Below are 24372 nucleotides of genomic sequence, written 5' to 3'. Positions count from 1 at the left end.
CCAAGAAATATTTATAAATTTGGTGAAGTTTTGAAATACAAATAAGGAAAACAATTTATTTATTTCTACTTTATTGTATATTTGTACAGAAAATATTGAGTAAATGTTTTCTATTCAATAACAAGTAAATTTATTGTTGAAATGGATTTAAAAACATAATGATTCATATTTTGATTGCACATGTGGTAATAATAAACGATAAATATCCAATACATCACTAAACCAATTGTGTAATCATCCTGTTTATTGATGACCTATCGAAATTCCATTTATCATATTGGTCTCCTATGTTCACTTCTGGAAACTCTAAATCTTCTTATTACTTCGTCTTGTGTCATCGGGTTGAATGCCGTTGGATGGAAAGTAAACTTTCTTTTAAATTGTTTAGAAAGAGTCTTATTTTGGGTATGAATAGAGAGAACAGCGAATCATGTCTTTCGGTATGAGTAAATTGAAGCAGAACACGTACCAAGTTACATATTCAATTTAAGAAATACTTGCAATAGTTTTCAATGTTACTTTATAAATACAGCATAAAAACTTTAAACTACTTAAAATCCCAATAAAACCATTAAGAGATTATATTTCAGTCTAGTAGACCATTTTTCATAAGATTTGTGGAGTAAAGTGAAGCATCAAACCTATGTCAAATCTATTTCCGAATGATTTCAAATTCAAGAAGGTTTTAAAATCAGCTTTATGATAAACGTAATCCTTTTTATGAAAATTTCGTAATGAATAAAATGTTTCGTCAAAAGCATTTTTTTGAATATGTATGTGCCATGCCGTTTTTATTGGTTACATAATAAGAATATCTTAGATTAATTTACTATTTTGAGGCTCAATATTAAAAGCTTATGCGCTCTTATTTTTATTGTGAATATGCGAGTAAAAAAGGAATTATTACTGAACAACTTGAATTTTTTGCGGATTTTGCAAAAGTCGGCAAGATTTACAAACAAAATTCGGTGATTATTCACTTTTTCGGTACAAATCAGCTTCATTGCATAAAAAATAGTGCTAAAGTTCCGAAAATTAGTTCTGGAAGCCTTTCATACTTCCTCCATTTTCTATTTTTATTTGGTTTTACGGTAGAACATCAAAATTGTTGTGGACATCAAATTTTCCCTAATGCTAATTACATTTAAATAGTAAAGGTGAAAATCATGTATCCCAGAACAAACGTGTCAAAAATGTACCTTAAAACCATTGTGGACATCAAATTTTCCCTACTGCTAATAACATTTAAATAGTGAAGGTGAAAATCATGTATCCCAGAACAAACGTGTCAAAAATGTACCTTAAAACCATAAAATTTGATATAAGTGATACTGTCATCAAATGAAAACTCTCACACTGTAAGTGCTGCTTAGCACACGCGACCCAACTAGCTCAATTTTTTATAATCTCAGGGTCGGCTACCGTTTAAGGGAGGACTCGATCAACCCGAAACTTACCGGTTAACAAAGCGAACTTATGGAGAAATGACTCTGAAAATGCGTTCTGACTCTGAATAAAAAAATTTTATTTGTACAATAGGTTCGTTTATTGATGGATTCCAAAATTTCTGTACGGCGGTGTACGATGAACGGTGGGGCCCATTGATGAACGATGAAGAGAGAAAGGAGAATGGCATACCTGGGAAAATTTCGACGACGTGCGTGGCGGACAACAGGTGGCGATACTTCTGGTGTTCACTGTTGGTCGACGTGGTCTGCAATTCCGACGGATAACCGTCCCAGCTGCTTGGAGATGTCTGCCGATCTGTCCAGGCGGCTAAACGAGGGACGCCGGCCTTCCGATAACTGCACTCGTAGGGTAAACGGGTTTTAACGTGCACTTTCACAGGCCCGCCGGTCAATGGTTTCACAGGCACTTGTGTTGTAGGTATTCCGGTGGATGAAAGCCGGAACAACTTATATGGCACAATCGAACTTTTGACGGCTTTATTTCCACGCCGCGTTGAACTCACTGAACTTTTATCAAAATTAAAGGACTCAACAGAAAACGTCCTATGCCACTCAAGATCACTTATCGAATGCCTTCATGATCCTCCGTCCAACTGTTTGTCATCCTCACTTCTCTCTTTCTCTCTCTTTCTCTCACTCGTTATCCGGATACAGTAGTGTTGTGGAGTAAAAATTCCCAAAAAGTGGTATAATTTTAGCTGTACTCCCGGTTCTCGAATATATTAGTATTTTAGCTATTAGTGCGGTCTTTTTGCCGTCTTTTGCCGTTGCGGTGTTTCCGGTACATAGTGGTTCTATATTTTTTTGTGCTATCGTTTGAGAAGTACAGCTGCGTTGATAAACAATGATTCTTGAATACCAAAAGGGAAATCAAGCTAAGCCCCAACACCTGGTATGGATGTTCCGGGGTGGACGCAAAAGGTCTCTTTTAGGTTTACCTGCACCATATGTTAAGCAGTGGGTCCGTAATTTCTCTAACGATAGCGTTTACAAACTTTTTTTTCTAATTCTTTTTGGTTTGTGCGTAGTTATGGGGTAAATATTTAATAGTGTTAGTACTTTTACTTAAAAACTATGTTAAACAAAAATACAAATTTTGATTTCAACAAAAATTAATAAAGCTAATGACAGTCTTTACAGAGCCAGAATAACAAAAAAAAACAAAATTTAATTAACTTAGGTACTAAATCTTAAATACTAAAAAAAAAGCATTACTAGACATTTCTCCAATGTTAAACGTTCCAAAGGAACGGTAACAACACAAATAGTTTAATAGCTAAGAAAGATATTGATTATATCTGTCATAAAAAAGTTTTTGGTTTCTATATTATCGATCATCGGAGCTGGGATATTAAGCTAAATTTTGAGTTGTTACGTTTCACAGTATATTCATGTGTGCAAAACATGTCTGTCACCTCATCGTTGTACGCGTACAACGTTGTACAGAAATTATTGTACGGAAATCACATGTCTGCAGCGCCCTCTTAGAAAAAAACGTTCAACGGTGGTCCTTCATTGGTCCAATACGTTGGATCATTGGTTCAATGAAAGTCCAATCAATCGTTCAACGGGAGGCCAACACGGGACCTTCGTTTACCGATTTTGAAACAGACCGTTGAACCGAATGCCATTTTTTTCTAGATGCTAGAACGGTTGCAGCAGTACTACTCACGGTGTACCTTATGTTCCTCCAGCCGTCTTCAAGAGTCGCCGCGCTAAGCTGCTCTTCCGTTGGTAGCACTAACTCCAGTTGTTGCGCGTATTCCTCTGCAGTACGAATGCTACGTAGCTGCTCGAGATCGAGTCCCGGCGTTCTTGTGCGACGAGTATTGTGCACCGTCGATAGTTTTGTGCGCATACAAACCGCGACAAGGTAGTGGTCAGAATCAATATTGGCACTGCGGTCATTGAGGACATTGATGACGTCGGAGAAGAATCGCCCGTCGATGAGAACGTGGTCGATTTGATTTTCCGTATGTTGATCAGGTGATCTCCAGGTGGCTTTGTGGATATCTTTGCGGGGGAAGAAGGTGCTTCGAACTACCATTCCTCGGGAGGCTGCAAAGTTTACGCATCGTTGACCGTTGTCGTTTGTTACCGCGTGCAGGCTCTCCAGCCCGATCACGGGATGTACATTGCCTCCCGGCCTACCTGAGCATTCATGTCGCCGATGACGAGTTCGTGTCTCGTCTCATGTGGGCAGTGCACGTTGATGATGCTGTAATTGAAAAAAACGGCCCTTGAATGAACTACGCCATCCATAAATTACCTGCAATTCAGACCGTAAGATCTACCAAAATAATGAAAGGCATTAAACAAAATAATCTTCACGCTCCATTCTCCTTGACTTATTTTAGTGCTTCTGACAGATTTGTACTATCTTCTCCAACATATGATGGGGCAGCTCTGGATTTTTCATGCGAACGAACAACAATTATGCACGCGTTTCCACTTGACACACTACCATCTTATTCGAAACAAACCGTACAACTAAACTGATGAAAATTAGCACGGTGACATCATATGCATATACATAAACTGTTACCGCATGTAAAAAAAACTATTCTTGATCCACCTAGTGATGTGATGATGGCTTTTCCTTAAAACATTCTTCAATTAAGAAGTGTCATCCATTTGATCTTCGAATTCGATCCACAAACCAATAGTAGCTTCCAAAAGAGCCTTACCTTATTGAAATTAGTTAAGCCATCTCCGAGAAAAGTTAGCGTAGTGTATGTTATCTCGAAAAAAAAAATAACTCGAGTCTCAAATAATTAGGGCTAAAAAGTAAGGAGAGAACTATTTTTTCGTACCCACATAATACAAAATGGTGCATGCTAACCTTTTTCATTGATAAACGTTTTCCATTTATGCATTTGATGTGTTTCACTTATTTTCTCAAACTCGACCAACCTTGTTGGCTGGTAATTTTTTCTCTTCACATTTGAATGTTATTAATTATTTGCCTGACTTTTGTTTATGTATTATCACATATGTACTCAAGAGGTGTATATTCATGACAAAGCAAACCGTTTATCTAAAAGTGTAACCAGAAAAAGTACAGAAATTCCGAAAGCAGAACTCGGCCAACCAGCCTCGGACTCAAATACAAAATTCAGTTTCATTTAGAAGGAAAGAAGTTACAGACAGTTGAAAGTGTTGCAATAATTTTGTGTTTACCTGTTGCGTGTGATACTATTTTCGTGTCATAACTAAAAAAATAATCATTGTGTTTTAAATGCGAAACATAAGTTCTTTTAACAATTGAAACTGGGGCAGGCTAACAGTAGCCTTAATCAAACAATCTGTTCAATGCATAGGTTCAGATAGCAAAATGAAAACTGCTTTGAATTTTCACGTACAGTATCCACGTTAATGAACCTGAGATAAAGGTATTGGTTCTGATTAGATTTATATCATCATACGTTTAGATTAGGTCGAGTAACCAGCAAAATAATGTGGCTGTTCGATTAAAGTGATGACTATTGTTATTATTACCCTAGTTTGTGTAGACAATGGACAATTCATTCGCAATAGTGAATTCATAGCCTCTTGACTAGAAAGCCTATGATTACAAATAACGCAATAATTGAAGCTCTTTACAGAATCCATAAAGTAAACCATCTATCACTCATATTTGATTGATACAACTGTTTTTTTTTTAACCTGAATAGAACCCCTTTGATCACCCAAGGATATTTTTTGTGTTTGCATGTTACATCACATTACAGCTACCGCGTATCGCAATATTCATTGCCAAGAACATTATAAACAGAAATGTTTATTTGGCTTGAGCTCCAGGAGATAAAAAGATACTTGTTTTGGTTTTCTTTTCCTCTAGAGCTCCCAGGCTTAGTCGTTTGCTTCAAAACATTCCAATTTAACTTTAGTACCAGACAATATGCGAGTGAAGCGCAGTTACCATTAGCTGGACTACTAACTGCTGCGAGGCAGTGCTGATAAATTAGTCGTATGTCAACCGACTCTTCAAATACATCTCGAAACAATGAGTAGAGGAAACAGTGATTCCGTTGGTACACCACAGAAAGGAATCACTAATCGAGGATTCTACCGCGATCTTGAGGATAATGGTATGACGCAAGGAAAATCGCTTCCGGGTCTGCGTCAGATAACCGTGACCAGGCCGCACTACCAACAGGAGAAGTTAAACAGTGAATTGAGCTATACTGTTCCCAAAAGCCGTGTATGTCAGGATGTGTTGAGGAGCGTGCGGGATGTTAGTGCGAAGAATTGCGCGAGAAGTGTTTTCCCGATCGTCGGTTGGTTATCGGAGTACTCCTGTAAACGGGATTTTATTTCCGATTGTATAAGTGGTTGCACGGTGGCAGTGATGCACATTCCACAGGGCATGGGCTATGCTTTGTTAGCGAATGTGCCACCGATCATGGGTATCTACATGGCATTTTTCCCAGTGCTGGTGTATTTCATCCTGGGCACGTCCAGACATAATTCCATGGGAACGTTTGCGGTGGTGTCAATTATGGTGGGTAAATCAGTGCTCGCTCATTCCAGTGCAGGAACGGGACCACATAGTAATGGGGTTGTAAATGAAACTCTAGCGGACGACGGCACCGACGGAAACCTCATAACACGAAGTCCCATGATGGTAGCTGCAACCGTCTGTTTTACTGTTGGAATTATTCAGGTAAAACACTGTTTGATTAATGTTCATGTTATTTGAAATTTGTTTAAATGTTTAATGAAGTTAAATAGTTCAAAATTAACTTTATGCACGTTAATGCATGCAATGCAACGTTATGCACGTTAATGCATGCAATGCAATGCAATCTCCATCAGCAGCCACGTTATCATTCCAACGCCGCTCTAACATTTCCATTCCACTTTTGTAGAACCATTTATCTCTTACCTCAAAATAGGCCTCAGTTTCAGCGATAACCTCTTCATTCGTGCGAAATTTCGTCCCAGCGAGCGGTTTTCCAGGTCTGCAAACAGCCAGTAATCACCGAGAGCCAAATCTGGTGAATACGGTGGATGTGGGAGCAAATCAAAGTTCAATTCGTGTAGTTTTGTCATTGTTTTGATTGACTTGTGACACGGTGCGTTGTCTTGATGAAACGAAATTTTTTTCTTGGCAATTTCAGCCTTCAAATGCTCCAATAACTTTTTGATTCATTGTTCTGAAAATAACAAAAGTAGTGTCACTCTTAGCACAATAACACACAAACTAATGAATAGAATATCATGAAATTTTAACAGCTGTCTTTTAAAGGTTATTATTAACTGAAAAAAAGGTGACTGCAATAAAATTAGCTCCATCCATGTGTTAGGCCCGGGACTTTTCAGCCCATGTGTTAACTAGTGTATTCGCTTCGAATATTCACGTTGATTTAGCAGATTTGATTTTTGATTACGAAAGTACATGTTGATGCAGATTAAAGATGTCTAGTTGTTATATAATTGATGAGTCATGATGCTACATGCTTTATCTTGGTTGTCTTGTCTCACTTGTCTTGCCCTAAATTGTTTCAACGATCTGAATTTTATTTTATTTCACTATTGATACTGGTTCTAGATTATCAAACAAATAACCATAAAAACTATTAATCATTTCTCCTGTTTCGTCTCATCTATTGAAATAACAGCTGATAATGTATGTATGCCGTTTGGGTGTTATTTCGTTCCTACTCTCGGACACCCTGGTTTCGGGATTTACAACGGGAGCTGCTATCCATGTACTATCTTCACAGATTAAAGATTTGTTTGGGCTCTCCTTGCCTCCCATTAGTGGAAACTTTAAGATTGTCAACGTAAGTATATGATGATGGATTTAAAAAGCATTCTTTCGGCTTACCAGTTATCTCTATTGCATCTCATATCAGACGTACATTGCCATATTCTCGGATATCACCAGAGTGAACTGCGCAGCCATCCTGATATCATCCGTCACTATAGTGCTACTGGTGATAAATAATGAATATCTCAAGGTATGCCTGTCGGAACTCAAATATGGGTTAATTTTTTTTGTTATCATTTGCACAGTAACCATTTTTTCAGCGGTTTGACCAGCAAAATAATCTAAATTGCACTAAGTAATCATTTCTCTTCTTATTATATTTTTGAAACCTTTTCTAAACCATTCGGGAATGGGTAGCCGAAGCTTGTCAAGCACAGCAAAGTTCCAATTCCGATCGAACTCATGGCAGTCATCGGAGGGACATTGATCTCGAAATACCTAAATTTAAGCTCCCAGTATGCCATCAAAACTATTGGACATATTCCCACAGGATTTCCTGGTGAGTGAGTTTAATACCTAAAAGATAGAAGTTGTGTTTTATACTGACGGTGTTACCTTATTACAGAGCCTGCCTTACCAGATTTCGATCTGCTTCGATCATTGGTGCTGGACAGCTTCACAATCGCAATGGTGTCCTACGTTGTGTCCGTCTCCATGGGTCTGATATTCGCACAGAAACAAAATTACGAGATCGACTTCAACCAGGAACTATTGGCTATGGGAGCCAGCAATGTGTTCGGTTCGTTTTTCTCGTGTTTGCCATTTTCTGCTTCGCTGTCTCGATCGATGATTCAGTTCACAGTGGGCGGCAGAACGCAAATAGCATCTGTTGTATCCTGCGCAATTTTGGCTGTTGTTTTGCTTTGGATAGGGCCATTCTTCGAACCACTGCCAAGATGCGTTCTGGCCGGAATCATTGTAGTTTCATTGAAGGGCTTACTGATGCAAATAGGACAGTTCATGACTTTTTGGCGGCTCAGTTGTGTGGACGCAGCTGTATGGATGGTAACATTCTTGAGCGTAGTACTGGTTGCCATTGATATAGGTTTACTGATCGGCATACTTTTGAGTGTCTGTTGTATTTTTATCCGCGGAATGAAACCATATACATGTTTGCTGGAAAATGTTCCCAACACAGATTTATATCTGGATATCAATCGGTACAAAGGAGTAAGTCAAAGTTGCTGGACTTTTCGCAGGAGCTAATTCATTTTGTTTTCAGACAACTGGAATCGCTGGGATCAAAATTTATCATTTTTGCGGTAGTCTGAATTTTGCTACCCGTTCCGGATTCAAAATAAATCTTTGTCAAGCTTTAAATCTGAACCTGGCGAAGGAGATCAAACGAATCAACAACAGTAACTACAAAAGGGATCAGAGTTTACGTTTTCTGATACTGGATTTTACTGCTCTCAGTGATATGGACCCGTCGTCAGTAGCTTCGTTAAAGTCTTTGATAAATGAGTTCGAGAGACTGTCCATTCAAGTGTTGGTGGCCGGGGTTTCCTGTCCCGTGTATGAAACTATGTCAAAGTGCAAACTGGTTTCGACTGATGAACGCGATTTTTGCAAGGTTTTCCCAACCGTCCATGATGCGGTCTTATGGGCTAAGGATATGATAATCGTCGATTCTGGAAGAATCAGTATTGAAGTAACGGATTAGATGATGAATCAAATTAAGCGAGTGCTAAATAAATTTATTTTGATTGTTTTATTTAGTTATGGAAAACATGCATATTTAAAACAAAATACATTTTTTTTAAATTTAAGAATAGATTTAATAAGGCACACTACTTTAGCTCTAAGATACCGAGGGCATTTCTTAACAGTACTTAAGACTAGGATGATTTCTTGATTTATAACATCGTGTATTCGGTTCACGGATCAGGGTCATTTCGCCGAGAGCCATTTCGCCGAAAACAACAGTCGCCATATTGTGATCCTGCATATAAAAACACAATTTTTACTAGTCGATTTTGCAAGTGATTACTTATATTCTATATGAGAAAGGCAAAAGCTGAAAATGTTGAGATAAAACTTCGTATGACTCGTGAAGTAAACATTCGATCTCAAAATCATTCAATAACGTTCAGGCTGACGAGGAGCCCTTTCATTTTCGACTTATTTCATCAAAATTGGTACAGTCGCGTCTGAGATCTCGACTAATTTGTTAACAACACAGTTCGTCAAGCTGAATTTGATAAAAGAGCATACAAAAATACATTCGTTTTTTGATAAATTCGTCTCATGTCGAGTTGGTCTCTCTATTCGTGAAAAATTATGGGGCCATAGTCGGTCAAGTCGGTCCTGGTTTTGCCACTTTTTCTGTTATTTTAATGACACTTTTCTATTGTAAATTGCACGATTATATGGCCACCCTTTCGGTCTCAATCGACTCTTGTAAATGAGGCTCACGAGAACGTGATACTTGGTGCTTGATCGATTTGAGTCAATATTTTCCGTATTCAGTTTTATTTTTCTCTTGTTATCACACAATCACACAAACACTAGCACCAACATCACAACTTGATTCTTTTGATCGTTAGAATGACTTAGATAAAGATTTGTTTATTCACTTTGTTTTTATTATCACCTCAACCTTAATTTTTTCTGCTATGCCTGAATATGCAATCGAGATGTTTTGATTGTTGTTTGACCGGAATTTTGGTGGAGTTTGACGTTATAGTCCGTCGAGGATTAAAATGAAAAATAGGCATTATCGGAAAGGATCCAACAGTTGTTACTTGTTACATTCTTCGAAGAAATCTTGAAAGGGAATGTAAGAGTATATTCAGAGATAATACAGTGTACAAAACTACAGATTATATATATTTTTCAAGCATTTGTTGCTTCAGAGCAATATTAACCTTCAAACACACAGTAGTATTATGCCATTTCTAACAGGTTATTTTGATTAACTGTACTCCTAAAAAAAAAAAAAAAATACGCTTGACGTAAATTCAAATTGTGTGAAGCTTCTTATAATCATAAAAACATTTTTTATCACCATCCTACGAAAAGTAGACTGGACAAAAACCGACGAATGAAATAGCATAAATGAAAATTGGTGAAATATTCGAATCAGCTTTGTTTTACCAATTGAACACTCGGATTATTATGAAACACAGCTCAGAAAGCAATTCAATTGCGCAATACATCAGAAATAATGGAGTAAAGGGACTTTCTATTTGAATCAAATTGTGCAATTCGGTTGTACAATTTGCAAGTAAATGTTATACAAGTTATAGTTATTACATATATAGAGTCTCCAAATAAATAAAAAAAATTTATAATGAATAACAAGATGCCCAAGCCGAGAAAACTTTATCAGTTGGCATCCATTGAATGGATCATCGTCACTAATTAGCACTGAATTGAATTTCATGTGTGCGCATCACCGTTAATGAATCAGCCTTTTCAACAAACATAAAAGCATGATTCGTAACAACAAATTGATTATCAGACAGGTGACTTTGGTAGCGTTGATATACTGACTTTCTTTAAGTCGGAACGGACGTCCTCGGAAGTTATGACTAGAAAATCTTATGATACGAAGTTTAAGTCGGGTACAGCCGAGAAGGGCCATACTAACAATGGATTCCTCCAAGATACGGCACCGGACAACATAGCCAAAGTGAACAAGCGCTCCACAATTCTGCCTCCCTTATCTGTTGATAGGCCTCATTATTACCAGGAGGATCTGAACAATGAAATGAACTACAGCAAACCGAAACGAAGAATGATCGAAAGGGTGAACAGTAGTGTTAAGGGGTGTAGTGCTAAGGATTGTGTTAAAAGTGTGTTTCCGATCGTCGGATGGATTGCGGACTATTCATGGAGACAGAACTTCTTGGCAGATGTGATCAGCGGCTGTACAGTGGCAGTGATGCAAATCCCTCAGGGCATGGGTTACGCCATGCTCGCCTATGTTCCCCCGATCGTAGGGCTCTACATGGCATTTTTTCCGGTGATAATTTATTTCTTCTTTGGAACATCCCGGCACAACTCGATGGGAACTTTTTCCGTCATTTCCCTCCTAGTAGGTAAGACTGTACTTGAATATTCCACGGCTGGTATCGAGTCGTCGGACCGTTTATTAGGAAATGGAACCATCATGGGATTGGGTGAAAATCTTGGTATCACCAGAGGACCAATAGAGGTGGCGGCGACACTCTGTTTTGCCGTTGCGTTATGGCAGGTCAGATTCAGTGTTACTTGGACTTCAACAATTCATTAATCCTTACTTTGCGAAATTCGATTTTTACAGATTGTGTTCTATCTGTGCCGAGTCGGAATGTTATCGTTTTTGCTCTCAGATACATTGATATCTGGATTCAACACAGGCGCCGCAATATATGTGTTCACGTCACAGGCCAACTTAGCGCTTGGGATGCCGCTTCCTCCTATTGTCGGTACATTCAAAATTGTTCGTGTAAGTATTAATCGCTTTCGCTTCTAAACAAGCTACATAATTGTGATGTGATATGATGTCAAGTGAAGCCACCATCAGTTCAAGGACTTGGCAGTGGAGTCAGTAAGCAGAGTTACTTACTCGTATTCGTAAATGCTCTTCCAACCATAATATCCAGTGTATGAATGAAACATATATAATATAATATATAATATAATATAATATAATATAATATAATATAATATAATATAATATAATATAATATAATATAATATAATATAATATAATATAATATAATATAATATAATATAATATAATATAATATAATATAATATAATATAATATAATATGATACAATATAATATACGATGACATAATTCATTACAGTGCCATATGCACCATTCCATAAGTTCCTCAGATGCCTTGATGTCCTGGTACTCTCGCTCCAATTGATTTAGTATTAGTAAGTTTATTAAGAAAATGCTCCCTTACAATGCCATTACTTTCACGTACATACGACATCAAATATGCAACTGATGATCAAATTACAACATCATTTAAATGAAGTGATGCAACTGATCATCAAATTTCAAAACAATTTAAATGAACTGATGAAAAAATAATAGCATTGCTGACGAATCGTTATTTGAATAAAAAAAGCGTCAAGGGACGCGGACGAAGTGAACTCACTACCACCTGCTTCTGGACAGGCTACATAATTACTGCAAAACTCGACTAGTTGAAGTTGACATATACAATTCGATTTCATCATATACAAATACTGGACTAACCAAAATGACTATTACGACAGTAGTAAACTTGCACAGATTTTCAGATCTGACAAAAATTTTCACAAACTGAAATTTGAATAAAAGGCATTCTATAAGGTCCTATTCAATGTTGTTCGGATTCAATTTCCGTTTTTTAAATTATGGGTTGATAATTACATGCACACATAATTTCACTCAGTAATTATTACATCTTTTGACGAGTTTCAACTGCCAAACGAGACGTGCATAGCGCGATGATAATTCGATGCCTTTCAAGCAGCCCGCATGGGTTCGATTCCCAACCCCGGGTCAGAAAGTTTTTCTTACACAAAGAAGCAAATGACCTTAACGTTAACACCTGTTTAACCGGAACCAAAAAAAATAGCCGAAAATATCAATTCTACCGATAGATCAGTGAAAATAAACATTTGTTGACAGCAGTACCGAAAGTTACCACACAGTATCAAAACGTCATATTTTGTTGAGAATTCAGTAGAGAACTAATTGTTGACGAGATTTCAAAAGCTGAGATCGATAATCGAGTTATGGGAGTGTGCTATTGAATTTTATCTAGATCTATCAGCCGGTTCTCAAATTATTGAGAATGGTCGGTTCGAAAATGCCTAAATGAGTCACGACACAAAGAAAGGCAAACTAAAAAACAGATTAGTAATGGCAAATGGCGTTTTTTATTGAAAAACAATGATTGTTCTGGTTTTGCACTTTTGAGCAGAAATCGCAATGAAACACCGTCAGAACGTTGCATTTCTGCTCGAAAGTGCAGAAACAGAGCAATCCACGCCAAAAGTGTTTTACAATGAAAAACGGTATAAGTAACTTCCTATTGTAGGCAAAGATGGCTTTTAGCGTATCAAAGAACGCTCACCAGCAACTCTTCACCCGATTGAATCAGTGCCATCAAAGAGTGACGGATACCATCAAAGGTTAGCACGCTGCTGTGGGGATTCTCTCTGAAGCAACAAACGGTCGCTTATTCTCGTTTCGGGATCCGATTCTATACAGGCAGTTGATAATTGCGATAGAATCATTTTACTATTGCCGCTTATTCTAACTATGTGCATATAACCTTTGTATAAGTTGTGTCTATAAAAATGTCTGTGAATGCTCCACACAAGGGTTTTGAAATATTGCAACCCAGTATGAGAATCATGAAGTTGAATCATCGATTCGATTTTCTGCGATAATTGTCAACTTGCGATTCTCTCTTGGGAAATTCCACACAGCAACGATCGTTATCAGACTGTAAATTTTTTTTAAGGGCCGTAAAATACTCAGAGTATGAAGTGGAGCGAAGAAATGTAGAAAAATTCTCTCGCGGTTCATGCATTGAGAGACTCGAGTTCTTATAGCATCTTCTACCAGGTTGAAAATGTTGTATACAATATAGATAGCAATTTAGCAGCTTCTGTCAAATTTTCGGCTATCATCAACACTGATTGTAGGTTTTAGCGACTGATGACCAACCGTTGTCCTTATAGGTCACATGATTCTGTGACACGCGGTTCAGTAAGTTTAAAAGAGCAACAAACAAAAAATTTCAAATTTGAACTTCAATCTGCTTTTTAAAGATTTATAATAATTGATTAAATTGGAGGTCTAGTAAGTCAGTACCCAAACTAACTTTTACATTTCCATTAATTATCAAAAATAAGTTTTTTGATGAGTCACATTTACTCTTCAGCAGTGAAAATGGTATCGAAAAAAAATGGTGCAATGCGTCAAAATTTTGCTCGCATTTTGCGAATATCCGATGTACTCACACACCAAGTTGACGAAATTGTCGGACTGTCCACCAACAAGAAGGTGGCGACTCCTAGTCATAATAATAAGCTAAATAAGTCGGCTAGAGTGAGATCCTGAAAAATGTACAGGAAAATGATGACGGAGTTGAATTGCATGATACAGAATGCTGAAACCTACATTAATGCCGTTGCTCGAAAGTGCAAAACCAGAGCAATCCACGCCACCAGTGTTTTTCAATGAAAAGCGCCAAAAGTCAGACTTTAAACAGTTTACCGAGCAGGAATAGTATACGCCAAATGGAAGAGGATTTATGGCAGGGATTTTCAAACACATTAAGCAGTCAAAGTTCTTCAAGAAATATCTCGTGTTACAGACAACTCGTTTCTGTAATTTGGAGAACATCATTTACATCGCGTCCGAAACCATCAACCCGAGAATTTTGAGCAGGAAAGTCATATTTTGTTATCCATTAGGAAAGAAATTGGTATATGGGGAACGGGTATAGTGTGATGGGTAAGTCCATGCCTTTCACGCAGCCCGCCTGGGTTCGATTCCCAACCCCAACATAGGGTCAGAAAGTTTTTCTGATCCGAAGAGGCGAATGACCTTAAGGTTAAAACCTCTATAATCGAAACAAAAAAAAATGGTATATTTTTTTTTGGTAGTATTTAGCATTTAGCCATTACGGAAAAATGATCATGAAATGGAATGCCGCGAACAACGTTCAGGTGGTGCCCAAGGACAGGAATCCTCCCAAAGTGACTGTGAAAAACTTTTTGAAAGGAGTGAGTCAAACGAAAGACGGATTCGTTAAGAAGAACGCTTGAGTGGATTTCGAATGCAAAACTTTCACTGTCGTTGGAAATGAGATACAGTGGACACCGCAAATCATTATTTCTATGAAGCGTCCTCATAAATACTGCTTCACCGGCTTATTTCTTAGCATATTTCCAAAAATTCTCAAAATGAGTATTTTTGCCTTTCTCTATTGAAAGGTATTAGAATTGCTGGAAAACCGATGTTCGAACGGAGCCTCGGAGACCCATAGTGTTGAATACCATTCAACTCAGTTTGCCAACATTAGAATTAGGCCATTAAACAAGTTCGGATTTTGGTTTGAGAAATTATGCCAAATGTTGACATAAACGCTGAAGTATGCTTTTGTGAACTACTCGAATCAATCTGAATAAAAGATTTCTGCTTCGATTGACTTAACAACTTGACAAAACATTCTTGAAATGTTTCATTATAACAAAATACAAAAGAAAAAATATGGCTTTTTGAGAATGTTAGAGCCTACGTGCTCCCTTAAGTAATACATTGTTTCCTTCGATTTTATAGACAATAAACTTTAAACGCGTTTTTCTCGAAAGCAGGTTTTGAAAGTCCGTGTCCATCGTCATTCAAAAACTACTGAACCAATTTTTCTCAATTTTTGCGCACACTTTCTACATATAAAAAACCAGACCCTAACGTTTTCCTTTTTGTTATTTGTTACTTTGGGGAGGTTTTACAGCTACAAAATGGCGCATTTTTTCGTGAAAATCGTACTTTTGAATTTAAACAACCACCAAAAATCAAAAAAAAAATTAAAAAAATCAAACAGAAACGTTGGGGTCTAGAAAAACTTCTGCTCTAACTATGCTGCTATGATTTGTTCACTTCTTATTAGTGTGCGCTTAGATACAGTGGACACCGCAAATCATGATTTTTTAGAAGCGTCATTAAAAATGCCTCTTCACCGACTTATTTCCCAAATTTTTTTCACGATAAAATTACAAAATGTTGTTTGAATGATGCCCCCCCCCCTAATATTTGCTAGATCGTGCAATCTGCAAACCGAAAGTTGGACCTGTATAAACTTCAACGGTAACCTATTGGAGAAACATTACATACGACGACATCTTGACTTTAATTAGATACAAATGCCGACGTGTTTGATGACACATGAATTTATGTTATTCAAATATTATCGAAACGTTATAGTTTCTTCATAGTTTCAGTTTACGGAGAAAACTGACCTCGACTACGGCGGATAACTGAGGAACTTTTAATAACAATTTAACTAGTTTTTATTTCATTAATTAGATACCTTACATGAGTAGATTTATTTACTCAATTTTACTTATTTGTACATTTATGTATAAAATTCTTTTTCTCACTTAGACATACTCTGCCATAATCACCGGGCTCGCTAATGTCAACTATGTCACTATTTTTATATCTGCTTCTACAATTTTAATATTGACTCTCAACATACTTTTTCTGAAGGTAAGATGAAAACAAGTTTACACAGAGTATTTTATTGCGTAAAGAAGGTTCCGATTGACATTCTTCTATGTACCACAAAAAACTTCAATTGAATGAAGGCTGAACATAATAACCGCGTGTAGAGTCCATTATACCATGAACTACTAATCATATACAGAACAGATTAATTATCATTTAGAATGTTTTAAATAGATTATAGTAATTGATAGTAATTGAATATTCCAATATTGGCATTTAGTTGGTTCATTGAAATGACATCGTAAGAATTAATTTCTAATTAGTGTGTCAAGGGTAAACCCAATCCTTTTTCGACCCTAACTGCTGTTAAATATATGGATTTCGCAGCAGTTAGGGTAGGAACTGGAGTGAAAGCGATATATGAGACAATTTGTGTACGTAAAGCGCAGAAGAGAGGCATAGCACACGTTACATTTAACCATAAACTTCCGAGGAGATAATAATTTACACAAATGTAATTTAATCATAATCGTCTATAAGGATGTTAATCATATGTATAGCTGCATTGGTTAGCAAACTATGTTTAAATAGAATTTGCACCTTCGTGGTATTTGATTATTTGCTTCAAGTTGAATCTGAAAGTGCTATGATAGGCTACATAGCATATAGCATTTTCAATTCTAGCTTGAATAAATCTTGCTCTTGTTTGTAGTCAATTATCTAGTCGCCGGTTGAATACCAAGAAAGTCTGTGAAATGCAACATCCCGTATTTAACATGCTCAAATTTTGTTTTTTTTTTAAATTATCACTTAAATTATTTATACTTCCGATTTCAACAGCCATGGGTAGCAAAATACAGTGTTGTTCCGGTTCCAGTGGAGCTAATAATACTCATCATCGGATCACTGCTGTCGACTTATTACCGCTTGAAGGATGATTATGGTGTGAAAATCATTGAACATATACCGACAGGACTTCCAGGTAATTTTAGATGTAAGGAATTCAGATTCTTTGAAAAAAGAACGTTTGATCCGCTATTTATGATTCTCAATATTCAAAAACCCACGATAATGATAAAACGCACGGAACTAAATATACTATTGGTTGTTCAAGTAACATAACAGTAACATTTTTCGATTTTTCAAATATTTCATATACTCGAATAAGTAAAGTTTCCGAGCGCGGGTTTTCGAAGTGATGATCTACTACTCACTCCAGTTTATATTTTGACAGATGGAAACAATACACTATGAGTAAGATTTACTCAATTTTCTATATTTTTTTTACCCAAGAGTGACATAATATTTTCGATGTGCCTTTTTTATAAGAATTCATCCTTTAGTCTAAATTTTAAGACTTCATCCTTTAGTACAAGATCTGCGAAAAAATGGATTGAGATTCTAAGTGTTCTTTGGCGAGACGCGGTATAGAATTCGTTGAAAGCAATCGGTCTCTCATAAATTTCACCCTCAATAGCACTACGTTTGGCTACACTATCGGCTCTTTCATTGCCTGGAATGGAGCAATGAGTCGGGACCCAAACTATTCTGATTTGATAATTATTATTCAATATGACTTCAGGCACTGTTTTATTTTACCCAAGAAAAACGGTTCATTTTTGACAGCAGCGTTTGAGCGAATGGCTTCAATCGCCCACAGACTATCTGTGAAGAGAAAACAATGGTTAGGAGATAATGTGACGATTACACTCAAACTATAATTAACTGCTGCCAAGTGTCGAGACGTCGAAGAATAATTTTATCAAATAATTTTCTGATGTAGGACAACATTGCAATGGGTCTATATGAGTTGTGATTGGAAGCTGGTTTCCCCGGCTTCTGAATGGTGATAACTTTCACTTGCCTCCAGTCAGGTGGAACAATATTTTGCTCAAGAAACTGGTTGAACAATTCCAACAAACGTATTTTTGCAAGGTCGGGTAGATTCTTCACCAAGTGGAATTTAATTCTGTCCAACCTAGGAGCGTTATTGTTACAAGACATGAGTGCTATGGAAAATTCCATCATTGAAAAGGGGCTATCAATGGAACCATTATTTGGAGAAGACTCCCTAATAGTGCTATGCGTAGGAACAGAATCTGTACAAACTTTTCTCGTAAAATCAAATATCCATCGGCTCGAGTATTCCTCACTCTCATTTCCTACGTTACGATTCCTCATTCTTCTGGTCAACACGAAGTTTTGGGTATTTACCGAAGCAATGCAAATGTCCTTTCCTTTAATGTTTATTTGACAAGCAACAACTTTTATACTAGAAGTCAAAGGAATGTTTAATCTATAAAAGGAATAACATTTCTTAATTCCTAAAAGCACTCTGCCGTACGGAGAGTCTCTATGGAGACGTATTATGTTAAAGTCATTAAAATTTAAGGCTATGTTTGATGTAAGCCATGTTTCGGACAAAGCAAATACATCACATTTTTGACTATGCAACAAAAATTTAAATGAATCAACTTTTGGCATAATGCTTCGACAATTCCACAGCAGGATAGTGATTGAATCATTTGCAGCGGATGATAAATTATCCATCAAATGATACAAAACATGAGAGAATTTACCATTGAGCTGATAATGATAAAAAAAGTTCTAGCTATTGAGAGGAATGCCGTTATGATGGTCTTTAGATGTTCAGAAATATTGAATACTGCGAAAATCCATTCTACAATTTCTGAAAACTTCAGTAATCCTGTTGGTGAATGTGAAATGGAGCCCACTGGATTATTGTATTTTCTTGTGCTAGTTCATGGATTGGTTTGTGAATTTGACAATCCAGGAAGCACAGTTTTTGCTTTAAATTGGGGTTTTTAGATTTAACACGGGGATCTTTTTTTGAAGGTGTGATTTTAGGTGTCTTTTTTGGTAATTTGGTGGGGGACTTCTTCTTCTTAACAGAACCTTGATAAGTGACCTCACAAAATTATATATAAGAACTTAAAAAGAACTTCCTTGGTCGCTTGATATCGTTGATTTAGACTGGGCGTTTATCCGATATGTTACCTCGATTTGAGGTGATTTTTTAGATCAAAAGTATACATTATTAAAGCATGCATTAAGATCAACTCTAGGTCAATCATGAAATAGCGGTGGCACCGAGAACAATTTTCGAGAATTTGATGGAATATACCGGAAAAAGAACACATCTTTTCTTTCGTCCCATCGAACAAAGATTAGAAAACAGCTGATTTCATGATTACATGGGCAGATACTGCCATAATACTAGAGACTATTCGGCGCGATTATGAGTGGAGTTTTTTTTCTTGCGAACCGATACCACAGGGGCAGACAGCCCGGTTGTGCTCATTCTGAATATGTCGAGTACATTTCAATCGAGTTGGTTCTTAAGTTTTTTTATTACATCTAGATAAATTCAACTGGTAAAACGATTCCCCAGAAAAAGTTGCGGGATCGACTTCGGTCTTAGGTGATGTACACCATAACAAGAAAATGAAAAAATCATAATTTTGTTTTTTTTTCAAACGTTTTTGCCTTTATCATATACAAAGGTTATGCAATCACTGTGAAACCCACTTTTTACCCAAGGCCCGGAGGGCCGATTGTCTTATACAATTCGACTCAGTTCGACGAACTGAGCAAATGTATGTATGTGTGTGTGTATGTAACAAAAATGTTCACTCGGAGACGGTTGGACCGACACCACTCAGCCGATTTTCTTCAACTGAGTTTTAAATTGAAGGCCTTGTAGTCTCATAGGTTGCTATTGAATTTCATCTGGATCCGACTACTGGTTCGGGAGTTATTAGGTAAAATGTGCAAAATGGACTAAAAACGTGTAATCGATTTTCTCAGAGACCGCTCATCCAATTTTTAAAAACTTAGATTCAAATGAAAGGTCTCACGGCGCTATACAGAATTCATCCGGATGCGACTTACGGTTCCGGAGTTATGGGGTAAAGTGTGTTAAATATTGCACACCGTCACTCAAACCGGCGAAACAGCAAATTTTTTCTAAACTGGACTCAAAACTCCACAACTTGATAGTCATTATCAGTAGGCAACTAAACAAACCAATTCTGGCTATCCTGGCTCCCGGTTTTCGGTTACGGAAGCAACGAAAATAGATGTCATATATTACAAAATGGATCTCACTCACATTTCTCAGCAATGGTTTGACCCATTTCCACAAACTTAGATTCAAATGAAAGGTTTCACGATGCCATACTGAATTCCTGAAATTCATCCGGATCCGACTTCCGGTTCCGGAGTTATGAGGTAAAGTGTGTTAAATATTGTATACCGTCATTTAAGTTGCGGGTTGTGAAACATTTGAAGAATATTCTGTGAAATTTTCAAGCCTATTGGAACGAAAGTCTGGAAGTTATGGACCTTTATTTATGACTATCTCATTCTACGAAGAAGCAAGAGCACGGCACACAGGCCCAAGATTTCTATTTCGATTGACTTCAAAACTTGACAACACATTCTTGAAATATTTCGTTATAATGAATTATTAAGGAAAAAATATGTTTTTTTGAAAATATTAGACCCTACGGGCTCCCTGGAGTAATTAATTCTTTCCATTGATTTTATAGACAAAAACCTTTGAACGCGTTCTCCTCGAAAGCAGGTTTTGAAAGTCCGTGTCCATCGTCATTCAAAAACTACAGCACAAATTTTTTCAAATTTTGCACACACTTTCTACATATAAAAAACTAGACCACAAATTTTCCTTTTCGTTGTTTGTAACTTTGGGGAGGTTCAACAGCTACAAAATGGTGGATTTTTTTCGTGAAAAATCGTAGTTGTCAATTTGAGTAACCACCAAAAATTAAAAAAAACTAAAAAAAAAACAAACAGAAACGTTGGGGTCTAGGAAAACTTCTACTCTAATTATGCTGCGTTCATTTGTTCACTCCTGATTAGTCTGCGCTGAGATACAGTGGACACCGCAAATCGTGATTTTCAAGCGTTCTCAAAAATACCTCTTTACCGACTTATTTTTCAAATTTTTTCCACGAAAAAATTACAAAATGTTGTTCGAATGATGCTTTTTATCATGCAAAATATTTGAATTTATTTTGTTGAACGATAATTCTGGAAAAAATTCGCGAAAATGATGATCTTTTTCATTGTTTAGAAACTAATCCCCCCCCCCCCCCCCCTTTTAAACGGTGAAACAAAAAACGCAAAAAATGTCTAAACTGGTCTTAAAACTAAACAAACCGATTCTGACTATCTTAGTTTCCGACGGGAGAAAATAGTCATGTGCTCAGAAGTGGATCTCACTTATATTGAATTAAAACCGTTTTTTTTATTTTCAGAGCCAAGCCCACCGGATTTCGAACTGCTTCAATCCATCGTTTTAGACAGCTTCACGGTTGCAATGGTCTCGTACGCCGTTTCCGTTTCCATGGGATCAATTTTCGCTCAACGGGAGAATTACGAGATTGACTTTAACCAGGAGCTTCTAGCGATGGGCACAAGCAACTTATTCGGTTGTTTTTTCTCCTGCATGCCGATGTCCGCATCGCTCTCGCGATCTATGGTCCAATATTTGGTGGGAGGAAGAACCCAAATCGCTTCGATAATTTCTTGTAGTATTCTGGTGGCAGTGTTGCTGTATATCGGTCCCTTCTTCGAGCCGTTACCGGTTGGTATCCTATCCGGAATCATCATAGTAGCACTTCGCGGACCATTGATGCAGGTGACTCAATTCATCGATTTCTGGCGACTAAGCAGCATAGATGCGATAGTGTGGATGGGAACCTTCCTCACTGTAGTGTTGGTCAGCATCGATGTCGGTTTGTTGGTGGGAGCTGGACTAAGCATCTGCACTATCTTCGTCCGTGGAATGAAATCCTACACCTGTCTATTAGAAAATGCTGCCAATACCGATCTTTATCTGGATAGTTCTCGGTATAAGGGAGTAAGTATCCCGTAGGATTGAAATAACCGATTTGCATAATACTAATTATAAATATTTATTTTCAACTTTAGACAATTAGCACATACGGAATAAAGATTTTCCACTACAGTGGCAGCTTGAACTTCGCCACTAGATCTAACTACAAATCTAGTCTGTTTGAGTTACTGGATCTGGATATGGCACAGGAGCTCAAGCTATTTAAGGATGATGAGTGTAAAAGACAATTAGACCTCCGCTATCTCGTGTTGGACTTTACACGTATTAGCGATATTGACTCCTCGGCAGTTTCATCGCTCAAAACGCTAATCAACGAGTTTGATAAACTCAAAGTCAAGATACTCATAGCGGGTGCTTCCTGTCCGGTTTATGAAATGATGCAGAAGTGTACATTAGTTGGCTCAACAGAGCGTGAATATTGCAGGGTTTATCCAACCATTCACGATGCTGTAGTTTGGGCTAAAGATCACATTGTTCGATATCCAGGTAGAATGAGTATTGAGGGAACAAGATTTTGAACATAGCGTTAATAAATACTGACGTGATTCTATTCAAGCCTATCGTGACATTCACCTGAAAACGAGTTTTAGTTCTTAATATGCTGAAAATTTACATTTAAATTGAGTGAACAGTTGAAGAGATATTATAACATTACAACAAAAACAAATGGTCTCAATAAATATGCTAAGAAAATACTGTTTTATTTTAAAACCTCTATCCGAAATTCCTTCTTTTCCATGAAAATATTAGAAGTTTATTTGTCAGTCGGTGTTGAACAGCTCTTAGTCGGTGTTGAACGATCAGCTATTAGCTTCTAGAAAAATTTTCTGGCTACCTGCATCGATTCAAGGCTTCAGTCTTTTTCAGGTCTACCTAAATAACATAGTGATATTCTGAACTAATATGTCTTTTTCATGACTAATAAATTAATCAGTCATTTTTAGGGTTAGCTTTCCAAACTATTATTCTTCGAGCTAATCAGTTTTTCTTAAGACTACCACACAATTAGTCTTTATCAAAACTTATCCAAACTAGGAGACTAATTTAGCCTATTCTTCAAAATGCGTGTGCCCAACCGAAAAGGCAACAAGCTTAATTTTGAAACGGTACGGAAGAAAACCATTTCCGTTATTTCAAATTCTTCTAACAACATTGACGATCTTACAGAATCTTATTGTAAAAATTAAGGACAACGGACGGACTCCCCTTCCGTTAATCCTAAGCCGTCTAACAGTATTTACGATATTCTACTTGAATCTGATTGTAACGACATAGAAGAATATTTTTCTGAAATTATTAAAATGGACACTTTTCGTTCGGGGAAGAAACAACAATCTATGTCTCCAGTGACGGTGATGATCTCCGACTCCAAAGCATTCCGTACTGAGCTTTCCTCCCGGAAGTGATAGTCTCATCTCAAATCAAACGAAGAGGAGAATGGTTGATGGATTGGAAGATCACGAACGTCTTCTTCGATATTTGTCTGAGAAACTTCATAAATTTTGTTCATATGATATAAAATCCAATAGACCTTTCAAGGCTGTCTTGAAAGTTTTACGTTTCGTCTTTGACTCATCAGTGCAGAGCAGTTCAAATTGAACTGCTTAGTGCTAAACTCGGCAGTTCAATTTGAACCGCTAAGCAGACGTAAAGTTTCTGCTACTTACAGAACACTTTTTGTTTTGCAACGGAGTGCAATGTCTTTTCTGACTGGTTTATCAAACGATCAAACTACTGAAGAAATTAATAACGAACTAAAAGAATTGCTTGGTTTTGCACCTTCCTAAGTAATACTTAGGAAAAACCTGTTTTGATCCACCTAGTGGTGTAATGATGCCTTCCTCATATTACTCATAACATCGTAAATATTACTGTGGAATTTGCAAAAACAACTGTTCATTGAATATAAATAGGAAAGTTTTTTCGGACCTAATCTAACAAACTCTACAAATCCTGTTTACCCTGTAGTTCCGGAACCGAAAGTAGTATCTACAACAAATTTAGGAATTCCGTATGGAACTGTAAGACTTTTCTTTTGAACCTATAAGTTT

At 37.0% G+C, this 24372-nt stretch overlaps 2 protein-coding genes and 1 long non-coding RNA gene across 3 annotated transcripts; 2 read left to right on the top strand and 1 right to left on the bottom strand.

Annotated features, from left to right (window-relative positions):
- Positions 1-2689: 2689 nt before the first annotated feature.
- LOC131439357 (uncharacterized) lies at positions 2690-7959 on the bottom strand. The gene is made up of 4 exons (XR_009231105.1): positions 7823-7959; positions 7303-7761; positions 6358-7242; positions 2690-3687 (listed from the first exon to the last, which is right to left on the bottom strand). It is a non-coding gene; the product is annotated as an uncharacterized LOC131439357 (long non-coding RNA).
- Positions 5152-9954, top strand: LOC131439356 (solute carrier family 26 member 10-like). Its single transcript, XM_058610272.1, has 6 exons — positions 5152-6135; positions 7094-7258; positions 7331-7435; positions 7603-7744; positions 7811-8415; positions 8468-9954. Exons 1-6 carry the CDS (start codon positions 5476-5478, stop codon positions 8906-8908), a joined length of 2118 nt encoding a protein of 705 aa, XP_058466255.1. The 5' UTR covers positions 5152-5475; the 3' UTR covers positions 8909-9954.
- Positions 9955-10193: 239 nt separating this feature from the next.
- LOC131439355 (solute carrier family 26 member 10-like) lies at positions 10194-22985 on the top strand. The gene is made up of 6 exons (XM_058610271.1): positions 10194-11443; positions 11513-11677; positions 16357-16461; positions 17260-17401; positions 21720-22324; positions 22396-22985. Exons 1-6 carry the CDS (start codon positions 10775-10777, stop codon positions 22837-22839), a joined length of 2130 nt encoding a protein of 709 aa, XP_058466254.1. The 5' UTR covers positions 10194-10774; the 3' UTR covers positions 22840-22985.
- Positions 22986-24372: the final 1387 nt, after the last annotated feature.

The sequence above is a fragment of the Malaya genurostris genome, chromosome 3 (assembly GCF_030247185.1).
Source record: "Malaya genurostris strain Urasoe2022 chromosome 3, Malgen_1.1, whole genome shotgun sequence".
In the NCBI taxonomy this organism is placed as follows: domain Eukaryota; kingdom Metazoa; phylum Arthropoda; class Insecta; order Diptera; family Culicidae; genus Malaya; species Malaya genurostris.
Note: the sequence above shows the minus strand (reverse complement) of the source record. Positions and strands in the feature narration are given on the sequence as shown.